Raw genomic sequence first — 12038 nt, forward strand, 5'->3', positions numbered from 1 at the left:
TATTACCTGTGTGTCAGATGTGTGTGGAACAGGCCTCATGTTCATGGACCTTTTTTTCTTTTTGCATTTTGCCTTTTGTTTATAAATCTTGTTTTCTTACTGAATTCTGATTTAGTTGTCTTTAACTGCCTCTTTAATAAACTGATGCATATGATTTACTTTATATGTCCTCTGGTGTTATTGTATGAATCAGTAATGTCCAGTCCTGCTGCAGCACCACTGTTATGCACAGTTCCACTCCAACTAGATGGTCTCATAGTTAATAAATCCACATGGCTACTTCATAAAGGTGAGAAAAGACTATTAAAAATATATTATAATAAAACCACCCCTGCTATAAATTATTTTAGAAATTGGTTAATCGCATGATCATCATAATTTGTGTAAAATTGATAATGAATCTTTAAATGGCTCAAGTTTATTTCGGTTGTAGTTTTATATTTCTATAGATTTTCAGTTTGACTGAAACTCTTGGACAGATATGCAACAATAAAATCTACACATTTAAAAAAGCAATTAACAGAAATTAAAATCAACCCAAAGTGAAGATCACCATGATATAATGTATTAATTTATTAGTATCATGCATTTATGGATAAAAGATAAGGGTGTAGACATATTCTCATTTTTACGTTGATCACTCAGAATCATGCGATCCTGTAGGCAAGTGATTTGGAAAATGAATAGATAGATCATTTCATTTTTTTTTAAAACCAGAACTGCACTAACATTGCAGAATGGACAATATTGCACTACTATTAAAAATAACCCCTTGTGTCATGAAAGTATATGCTAGACAACAAAGGCCCCTATATTAGTCTTATTACATCGCAGTGCTGGCTGGGTAGATTATTTACAAATTGTAGTCGGTTACTGATTCCAAAATGACAAAAATTGTAGTTAGTAACAATTCAATCCATTACATTACACATTTAAGATAATACAATCTGACTACGTTTTAATTACTTTTACATTACTTTTGACCTTACTCATTTTGCCCATTGAATAGGATAATCTTGTACCATGTTGATTTAAAAATACAAAGAGAAAGAAAATATATTCTATTCTTTTATAACAACATGAAGTGCATTATATATTACATTATGTCAGTGTTTCCCAGACTGGGCTTCATGATGGAACTGCAGGTGGTTTGTGAATTTAATGAAGTTATTAATTCAATCATAGAAAATTTAAATAATTTTAAAATAAAAACTATCAAAATAAAACACTAAAAAAGATTAGTCTGTTTACCTGCATGTCATGTGACAATTAACCGACATCAGAGAACCATGAACTTAAAGGTGCTGTAAGTCATTTTTTTCAATAACATAAAAATATGTTCTAAAAGCGTCAAACCGGTAGTCCGTTAGCATTGGAGAAGAACAGAACATGTGAAGATGATCGGCTGGAGATTGTTAGGAAACATTTAAGCCAGTTTGGCATTAGTGAAATGGGCTCTGTGAAGCACTTTGCGTTGTATTAGGTCATGTCTAGCCCTTCTTCTCTCCTCCTGAAATAACATATTCTTCTGACCGTGCCTATGCCTTCGTCCTGCCAGTTGGAGATTTCCTCAGGGCCCGGCGACCAGCTGGTTGTCTTTTGTTTACTTCCCTTGTTATTTAATAAACTTTGTGTTAACGCAAACCTGACATCAGAATCTTAGGCATAATTTGTGGGTGGGACGGGTGGGATATGTCCCCACCATTTTTTGTCTGACATTCCCTAGTAATAGAAGCAATAACTAGGGCAGTTTCAACAGGATTCTCAGTGGCTGCTACAGTGAGTGGGGAGAACCTGTTTGATGTTCTAATCAGAACAGAACAGCGGTGTTTTGTCCCGTGACTATGCCGTCTCAGTCACCCAGTTGCCCTGCTGCAGGGGCTCTACAGCCAGAACCGAACATTGTATGGGGTTTGCTAAGCTTGTCACATCTAAAACAGTATCTAGAGCCCCTGCATTCTTGTTATCCTTGAATAAAGTTTGGATGTGTGTCTCCAATTTTTAAATCTTCTCCATCAGCCTGACTATTTCCCTGCATTTATGACATGTGAAACCCTCGTCACTGACAGAGAAGGCTATGCTAAACGTGACAGGTAGTGAAGAAGATGACATGACTCACTGTGTTTGCTGACTGATTCCTGCTTAGTTACCACAGTTGCTTGATGGACTCGAAGAAAAAGAAGTGCGCGAGAGAAAAAAAAAATATGGTAAGCACAGATAAGTTAACAGGCTAGCGCAATGCTAATGCATTGTGATAGTGATTTAGATTAAAAGCTAGCAATGTCAGATTAATGTCTCTCACTTTTCAATTTCATAAAACACTTTTCGCAAAACACAACACACAATTCTCTATGTAACACACAATCATCTAACAGGAAGTATCTTGATTTCCTTTTTCAAACACAACCATTGTTTCTGTCCAACTGCACACGGTTGATGTATTTTTTTGTTTTGTACAGTGTAATACTGTATTCACAACCACAAATGCTTACAGTAAAAAAAAGTTTGTTTCAATCTTGCTTTCATGTTTACCGTGAATTTTTCAACATCTCTCTGCCAATTACTTTCAATCTTGTACAGAAATGTGCATAGGATTTCATGAAAGAAGATCTTTAGGTTTTGAATAACTGTGTGTATATGATATATCCAAAAATAGAATATTATGACAAAGGTGTTTGCAACATAAGACAAATGTTTGCTTTTGAGATGGGAAAAAAAGAGGCAAAGTTTTGAAAATGTGTGTAAGCACATGTTATGTTGTAACCTCCTGATCCATCCTGTGTACTTGTATTGAGCTGTATGTAGCTATAAAGCTCTACGCTATACTGGATTAAAGTGTATAAACTACATTAAGTGAGACGAAATGTTAAATTTTACAATGTTGGTAAAAACTGAATTATGAGGTAACTAAGATTAACACGGATATGACTCCATTGACAGGTGACTCACTCACACTTCACGGATCCTATATAGCAATTTTCTCATGATTTACAAATAGTTTGGGATATTGTAATTACTCAGCTGAACAAAATATAAAAATATGGTTTTTGGATATTTTACTGCAAAAATCTTACATATTGCAGCATCAATTAATGTTTTGCAAGATAGAACCTTATAATTCCATGCGAAAAGTGATTTTTTTAGAATTAGAAGGTTCTATCTGCATTTGACCCGTTCCAAAAATCCCCATTTACAAATCTGAGAGGATTTTGATATTGTACAGTTAGAATACATTTAGGGTCTCTGTCATTTTCATGTATGAATTGGGTTATATGGGTTGTTCCCCATATAATTTTTACTATATGGAATGCAAAAACTTTGAATCTCAATATCTCAAAACTGCTCAGAATGCAGAAAGAACCTTATAATTCCAAGGTGACAATTCAGTGATAAAATGAAATGAAAAATGAATAAACCTAATAAAGATTTACAGCAAAATCAAGTTATTAAACAAAACATTGAAAGATGAAATACTGAAAATCATGTACACAGGATTGTTGTATTAACAACATGGTATTAAAAGATACTGACATGCAGCTTTAAGACCATTCTCAGAGTCCATAGTATTACAAGGATACCAGTGTGCAGGAGGAGCAGAGTACAGCCTTTCTCCTCAATCAGCGGTCACATTTATCTCACCCTGTGCAAAGAAGCATTTAACATAAAAACACTATAACAACTTAAAGAAAACAGACATCATAAAACCTGAAAGCAAATAGATGGTAATTTGGAGGGGGAAAAGAATATTAACATATTCTCCTTGGCACATTCCAGTTATAGTGGAATTTTAGAATGCTTGAACATATTTCCATTCAGTTTGTGAGCTGCAAAATGACACTAGATGTGAAATAAAAGTCTATTAAAACAAACACTATAGAAAAAAAAAAAAAAAAAACGTAAAACCATAGAATTCAAAGAGGGTTTACTTTTTTTTATATATATACAGTGCTGCTTGAAAGTTTGTGAACCCCTTGAAGAATCTGTGAAAATTTGAATAATTTTAACAAAAGATGGATATTTTATAAATTCAGCTTTTTTTTTTTTTTGTCTTGTGGACTTTATGTAAACATTGTTTATGTAAAATATCTTATTCAGGACAGTACTAAATTAAAAAATAAATGCATTTTGTATGATCTCTGTTACTTTGTTAAAGATTATTCACCTTTTCTGCAAGTGGTTCACAAACTTTCAAGCAGCACTGTATATCATGACATAAAAAAATCACCTGGTCCTTTGCAGATTTTAAAATTAGGTAAATACAACCTCAGATGAACAACAACACATGACATATTACACCATTATTTAAACTAGGCCAAATAGTGTGGAAACACTAAGTACACCTCATGATTCAATAGCTTAATGATAATAATGAATGTCTGTAAAGGTTGTGCAGAAAGCCCTTAAATGGAGATGGTTTGGGATGTTTTATGCAAATTGATAACCTCAAGCATACCATTGCACGGTTAAGAACAAATTCACATGCATACGTACGTTGTCAATTACGCAGACATTTTTTGACAACTTTCCCGTGCATACAAATACAAAATAATCCACACAGTTTTTAGAGAATGAGACTCACTGAGTCTTTCAGTGTGCACTGGGCAACAACTCTTGTGTGTGTATGCCTGATTTTAAGTAACTGTAATTAAGGAGATTCAGAAATCATACGATTGTTTACCCAACATTTTATAGGAAGACATACAAAATGGCAAACAGATTGTTGGCCAGAGAACTGGCCCCCAAACTAAGTCTGGTTTCTCCCAAGATTTTTTTCACCTGATGGAGTTTGGGTTCCTTACCACTGTCACCTCTGGCTTGCTAAGCTGGGGACACTTAATATTCAAAAATATTACTGATCTGCCTGCATTGATACCATTGTATGAGAACTGAACTGAGCTGGACGATGGCATCACTGTTTTCCCCAGAGCTGCTGTATAGATAAATTAATAACTAATGATTTCTACAACTGAAATTAATCAGTACTGAATTTACTTAAAGGGTTAGTTCACCCAAAAATGAAAATTCTGTCATTTATTACTCACCCTCATGCCGTTCCACACCCATAAGACATTCGTTAATCTTTGGAACACAAATTAAGATATTTTAGTTGAAAACCGACTAAAAACACATGTAAATCGGTTCATGTGAGTACAGTGGCTAAATATTAATATTATAAAGCGTCGAGAATATTTTTGGAGCGCCAAAAAAACAACAACAAAATAACGACTCATTTAGTGATGGCTGATTTCAAAACACTGCTTCAGGAAGCTTTGGAGCACAAATGAATCAGTGTATCATATGTTTTTAGTACCTTTATGGATCTTGAGAGAGGAAATGTCATTGCTCCCTATGAAGGCCACACGGAGCCATCGGATTTCAACTAAAATATCTTCATTTGCGTTCCGAAGATTAACAAAGGTCTTACGGGTGTGGAATGGCATGAGGGTGAGTAATAAATGGGTGAACTAACCCTTTAAGATGGACACTATTTTCTTCTAGAGCTGCTGTACAGACCAGAGAAACATTCAAAAACTGTAGTGCAATAAAACTCCAGGAGAAGGTTTGGGAAACACTGCAACAGACAACACCGTGGAAATATTGGTATGACCAAAATAAATTTAATTAGATCAATTTTGCAATTCACCAATACAGATAATGATTTTTTTAAAAGCAAATATCCGTTCAATGTAACTGCTCATCTTTGCTCATCATCTGCTCATTGTTGTAGATATAAAATTAATTGGGTTAAATCAGATAGCTCATTTTGACAACTTTGGACAATGCTTCCTCACATGAATCAGTCGAGCACTTGATGAGGTGAAACCCTTCCCACACGAAGGGCACTGGTACGGCTTCTCTCCAGTGTGCACTCGCTCATGTAGTTTCAGCTGCCCTAACTGATTGAATCTCTTGTAACAATGTGAGCACTTGTACGTTTTTTCTCCAGTATGGATTCTTTGGTGAATTTTCAAGTCGCCGGCTCTGCCGAAGCTGTTTCCACACTCGGAGCACACATGAGCTTTTACCCCAGTATGAACTTTCTGGTGCATTTTAAAACAGTCCAGTCGTGAAAAAGTCTTTCCACACACAGAACAAAAGTAAGGCCTCTCATTTGCATGAACTTTCATATGTTTTTTGAGACGTGATTCCAAAATAAATGCTTCACCACACTGATCACATTTAAATGGCTTTATTCCAGCATGAGAGCGCAGATGATATGTAAGGCTGTCTGACTGTGCAAAATTCTTCCCACACTGATTGCATGTGAAAGGTGTCGCTCCAGTGTGAATTCTGTAGTGATGCTTAAGTTTTCCTTTAAATGTGAAGCTCTTCCCGCATTGATCACATTTGTAAGGCTTCTCTCCAGTATGAATTCTCATGTGACAATTAAGGTTTCCTCTAAGTGAGAAACCTTTCCCACATTGAGAGCATCTGTAAGGCTTCTCTCCGGTGTGACTTCGCATGTGATCATTCAGAAGTGCTTTACGAATAAAACTCTTTCCACACTGATCACATAAGAAAGGTTTTTCTCCAGTGTGGTTTCTCATGTGATCAATGAGAAGTCCTTTACGGTTGAAACTCTTTTCACACTGATCACAGCTGTAAGGTTTCTCTCCAATATGAATTTCCATGTGAAGCTTAAGGTCTCCCTTAACAGAGAAACTCTTTCCACACCGAAGGCATGCGAAAGGCTTCTCTCCAGTGTGAATTCTCATGTGATCATTCAAGAGTGCTTTACGCACAAAACTCTTTCCACACTGATCACATGTGAAGGGCTCCAACCCCAAGTGAATTCGTATGTGGTCAACAAGGAGTTGTTTACGAATGAAAGTCTTTCCACACTGCTTGCATGTGAAAGAATTTTCTACCTTAGTTCTTTGAGATCTTCTTCTCAAAAACTGAAAATAATTATTTTCAAAAGTCAAAGATTTTTCTCCAGGTTTAAAATTATGAGGTTCCGGATACTGATGTTTCCCCTCCACTTCATTTTTTTTTTGACATTCTTCTTTTACCTCCATCAGACCTAAAGTGAACATTAATGTTAATGTTAATTTCAACATTTACTACATTTTCCCCTGGTTTCACAGACAAGGCTTAAGATAGTCCTAGACTAAAATGCATGTTTCAGCTGTTTCAGCTGAGAGCAATTTGCACTGACATATCTTAAAATATGTCAGTGCCATTGTTTTGTCTCAAGATGTACACCAGCAATGTTTTTTTCTAGTGAACGTTTATAAAAGCCACTTAAATACCTTAATTGAACTAAGGCCTAATCCTGGCTTAGGCTGAGCCCTGTCTGTGAAACCAGGCCTATGGAAATCAAATGTTGTATTTGTTAAAGGGTTAGTTCACCCTAAAAATGAAAATAATGTCATTTATTACTCACCCTCATGCCGTTCCACACCCATAAGACCTTTGTTAATATTCAGAACACAAATTAAGATATTTTTGTTGAAATCCAATGGCTCAGTGAGGCCTGCATAGCCAGAAATTACATTTCCTCTCTCAAGATCCATTAATGTACTAAAAACATATTTAAATCAGTTCATGTGAGTACACTGGTTCAATATTAAAATTATAAAGTGACGAGAATATTTTTGGTGTGCCAAAAAAACTAAATAATGACTTACAGGTGCTGGTCATATAATTAGAATATCATCAAAAAGTTGATTTATTTCACTAATTCCATTCAAAAAGTGAAACTTGTATATTATATTCAGTCATTACACACAGACTGATATATTTCAAATGTTTATTTCTTTTCATTTTGATGATTATAACTGACAACTAAGGAAAATCCCAAATTCAGTATCTCAGAAAATTAGAATATTACTTAAGACCAATACAAAGAAAGGATTTTTAGAAACCTTGGCCAACTGAAAAGTATGAACATGAAAAGTATGAGCATGTACAGCACTCAATACTTAGTTGGGGCTCCTTTTGCCTGAATTACTGCAGCAATGCGGCGTGGCATGGAGTCGATCTGTCTGTGGCACTGCTCAGGTGTTATGAGAGCCCAGGTTGCTCTGATAGTGGCCTTCAGCTCTTCTGCATTGTTGGGTCTGGCATATCGCATCTTCCTCTTCACAATACCCCATAGATTTTCTATGGGGTTAAGGTCAGGCGAGTTTGCTGGCCAATTAAGAACAGGGATACCATGGTCCTTAAACCAGGTACTGGTAGCTTTGGCACTGTGTGCAGGTGCCAAGTCCTGTTGGAAAATGAAATCTGCATCTCCATAAACTTGGTCAGCAGCAGGAAGCATGAAGTGCTCTAAAACTTCCTGGTATACGGCTGTGTTGACCTTGGACCTCAGAAAACACAGTGGACCAACACCAGCAGATGACATGGCACCCCAAACCATCACTGACTGTGGAAACTTTACACTGGACCTCAAGCAATGTGGATTGTGTGCCTCTCCTCTCTTCCTCCAGACTCTGGGACCCTGATTTCCCAAGGAAATGCAAAATTTACTTTCATCAGAGAACATAACTTTGGACCACTCAGCAGCAGTCCAGTCCTTTTTGTCTTTAGATGCTTCTGACACTGTCTGTTGTTCAAGAGTGGCTTGACACAAGGAATGCGACAGCTGAAACCCATGTCTTGCATACGTCTGTGCGTAGTGGTTCTTGAAGCACTGACTCCAGCTGCAGTCCACTCTTTGTGAATCTCCCCCACATTTTTGAATGGGTTTTGTTTCACAATCCTCTCCAGGGTGCAGTTATCCCTATTGCTTGGACACTTTTTTCTACCACATCTTTTCCTTCCCTTCACCTCTCTATTAATGTGCTTGGACACAGAGCTCTGTGAACAGCCAGCCTCTTTTGCAATTACCTTTTGTGTCTTGCCCTCCTTGTGCAAGGTGTCAATGGTCGTCTTTTGGACAACTGTCAAGTCAGCAGTCTTCCCCATGATTGTGTAGCCTGCAGAACTAGACTGAGAGACCATTTAAAGGCCTTTGCAGGTGTTTTGAGTTAATTAGCTGATTAGAGTGTGGCACCAGGTGTCTTCAATATTGAACCTTTTCACAATATTCTAATTTTCTGAGATACTGAATTTGGGATTTTCCTTAGTTGTCAGTTATAATCATCAAAATTAAAAGAAATAAACATTTGAAATATATCAGTCTGTGTGTAATAAATGAATATAATATACAAGTTTCACTTTTTTAATGGAATTAGTGAAATAAATCAACTTTTTGATGATATTCTAATTATATGACCAGCACCTGTATATAGTGATGGCCGATTTCAAAACACTGCTTCATGAAGCTTCGGAGCATTATGAATCTTTTGTGTTGAATCAGCGGTTTGGAGCGCCAAAGTCACGTGATTTCAGCAGTTTGGCGGTTTGACACGTGATCCGTATCATGATTCGACACAAAAGATTCAAAACACTCCGAAGCTTAATGAAGCAGTGTTTTGAAATCGGCCATCACAATACAGGTCGTTATTTTGTTTTTTTTGGGCACCAAAAATATTCTCGTCACTTTATAATATTAATATTGAACCACTGTACTCACATGAACTTATTGTTTTTGATACATTAATGGATCTTGAGAGAGGAAATGTCATTGCTGGCTATACAGACTTCACTGAACCATCAGATTTCAACAAAAATATCTTAATTTGTGTTCCGAAGATGAACGAAGGTCTTACGGGTGTGGAACGGCATGAGGGTGAGTAATTAATGACATTTTCATTTTTGGGTGAACTAACCCTTTAACATTAGTTAATGCACTGTGAACATAAACAAACAATAAACAGATGTTTTTTTTTTTTTATTAACTAACATTAACAACGATTAATAAATACTGTAACAAATGTATTGTTCATTGTTAGTTCATGTTAGTTATTACATTAACTTATGCTAACAAATGAGACCTTATTGTAAAGTGTTACCAGTATTATTATTATTATTATTATTATTATTATTATTATTGTGGTGGTATTGAAACTTAATTGGTAAATTCAAATTCAATTGAAAGTAAAATTTAGGTGTCATAACCTTATTAGAATAAAAGGTCAAAACTTATGAAAATAATATTATTTTTGTATTTTATTACTTGTTTTGTGATGGGGCCAGTGAAAATGTTGGCAGGGAAATTCAAATTTAGAATTAATTAAGAAGAAATATGGTGAACGCATGCTTTTGATGTTCCTCAGCAGTAATTAGTAGAGACTCAAGAATGATCACCAACCTCTGTGCTCCTCAGTGTTCACTCTGCCGGGTTCTGCCTCACTCATGTCCACAATCTCCAATTTAATATGCTCCATGTTTACATTGCACTATTGTTGAGATTTCATCAATGCTCTGTAAAACTTTTACTAAACATTTATTTCCAATCTGTGCTTCGGAGCTTGTACGTTGTTGTTGTTGTTCACCTTACTCCTCTTCTTCGTTTGTGTTTTATGTCGGTTGGCAAATCAGCATATCCGCCACCTACTGGAATGGAGTGTGGAGCATTGACGTTTGGGGAAAAGAAAAAACAAAAACTACATACATAGGTCTACTCTTAAATCCTGTTTCTTAAAATTAAATCGATATCTTTTGGAAATATGTTATTTTTAGTACAGTATGTTAAACACTCTTAAATCTTCTTTTAAAAGACTGCTTTGAAAGCTGAATATATAAATCTGTTAAATATATATAAATCCTATCTTTTTTCGTTGTTATATTTGTTATATAATTTGTTATTAATCTCATCCCAAAGTCTTCACTGATCTAATTGTGTCTTTATGTTTCTATAAAATATACTTGTCTTTTTTTTTTTTTTTTGGCTGGTTTGTTCAAATAAAACAAAACAATACAGACACAAAAAACCTTTGATATTCAACATAATACAATGTCACAGATCACTATTTTCCAATGACACAAAATTAAATCAACAACAAAACTGTTTTGACTCTCACAAATGTTGATATTCTGATGAAATGACAAATAAATATATGTATGCCTATTTAAAAAAAAAAAAACATTTTTTTTATTATCGTTTTTTCAATTCATATTTGAGCCTGAACACTTGTGTACCCATATTTTATGCAAAATGTGGGAGGAGGAGTGTGCAGCAAACTTGCCTTTAGCAAACTTTAATTTTCATCGTCACGTCACGTGTTTTTCGCGTACTAGCTTTATCAAGCGTATACTTGTCACACGTGCAACGTTAATTCTCTGTTAGGACACACATGTCCTTCATCTGGTGCTGTGAACTCTAAACAAAAATATTTGAGGCTATTTTTTAAGTGATATTCGTGACCTACAGCTCTGTTTGGTTACAGACCGTAGGCCTAATCATGGTGAGCGTCGTGCAGTGTTTCATGTCCAAGCTGCTTTCACCTCTGTGGCGAAGAGCTCAGGAGGATGAAGAGGAACAGGATCCTCATTTTGAGGGTTAGTGGATAAATGTGTACAGCGTAATTGATATTTTAAAGTAGGCCGCGTGAGACTGAGCTCTTTGCTTTGTGTTTAGGTGCGGCGCAGATCCGACAGGTGCAAACGGGCATCGTGACGCATCTGTGCGCGGATTATGGTCTCATAGATCATGCTGTGTATTTCACATCAGCAGTTGTGTTAGGAGGTGTCGTGCTGTGTGTGGGAGATACAGTTCAGGCCCTGGCCGTCCGGGAAGGAGCTCATGGACAGTGGAGAGCGCTTAGGGTGAGATCTGAGTCCACGACTGACCATTATTATAGGGGTAACGTTACAAATTGACAGTTGACAATCTTCTTTCTCTTTAATTGGCTTAATATTTGTGTTTAATAAAGCATTAAAACAGAAAATTTGGTATTACTCAAAGAGGCTATGGAATTGAATTGACAAAAATGTCAAGGTAAGAAGACCTTATATCAGTAAAACAATAGCATGCATTAAACATTTAGTGCCAGTAAACATTTTCAAACTTGTTTGAACGTTTTCCTGTTTTCTGTCTGGTTTGTTCAAATAAAACAAAATATTTACAGTTTAATCTAACATATCTCAGCACCTTTATTCTAATTTGATAACATATATGTGAAAACAACATTTTCTGACAGAGTGAG

At 35.8% G+C, this 12038-nt stretch overlaps 2 protein-coding genes across 3 annotated transcripts in view; one reads left to right on the top strand and one right to left on the bottom strand.

Moving 5' to 3' along the window:
* Nucleotides 1-5596: 5596 nt before the first annotated feature.
* LOC125261213 (gastrula zinc finger protein XlCGF57.1-like) lies at nt 5597-10426 on the bottom strand. The gene is made up of 2 exons (XM_048179830.1): nt 10202-10426; nt 5597-7024 (listed from the first exon to the last, which is right to left on the bottom strand). Exons 1-2 carry the CDS (start codon nt 10275-10277, stop codon nt 5760-5762), a joined length of 1341 nt encoding a protein of 446 aa, XP_048035787.1. The 5' UTR covers nt 10278-10426; the 3' UTR covers nt 5597-5759.
* Nucleotides 10427-11099: 673 nt separating this feature from the next.
* The window catches only part of mov10l1 (Mov10 like RISC complex RNA helicase 1), a 60605-nt gene continuing 59666 nt past the window's right edge, over nt 11100-12038 (top strand). For both annotated transcript variants that reach the window (XM_048179812.1, XM_048179814.1), the window contains exons 1-2: nt 11100-11391; nt 11471-11658. In XM_048179812.1, the coding sequence (XP_048035769.1) occupies nt 11295-11391; nt 11471-11658 (285 nt within the window). In that variant the 5' untranslated portion in view covers nt 11100-11294. The remainder of the gene's footprint in view (nt 11392-11470; nt 11659-12038) is intronic.

This window comes from Megalobrama amblycephala, unplaced genomic scaffold (genome assembly GCF_018812025.1).
Source record: "Megalobrama amblycephala isolate DHTTF-2021 unplaced genomic scaffold, ASM1881202v1 scaffold370, whole genome shotgun sequence".
Lineage (NCBI taxonomy): Eukaryota > Metazoa > Chordata > Actinopteri > Cypriniformes > Xenocyprididae > Megalobrama > Megalobrama amblycephala.

Bases quoted from the DNA above. Each gene is read 5' to 3' on its own strand.
- LOC125261213 (XM_048179830.1), bottom strand. From the start codon at position 10,277: ATGGAGCATATTAAATTGGAGATTGTGGACATGAGTGAGGCAGAACCC. The intron at 7,025-10,201 runs GTTGGTGATCAT...TGTTCACTTTAG, and splicing joins GAACACTGAGGAGCACAGAG to GTCTGATGGAGGTAAAAGAA.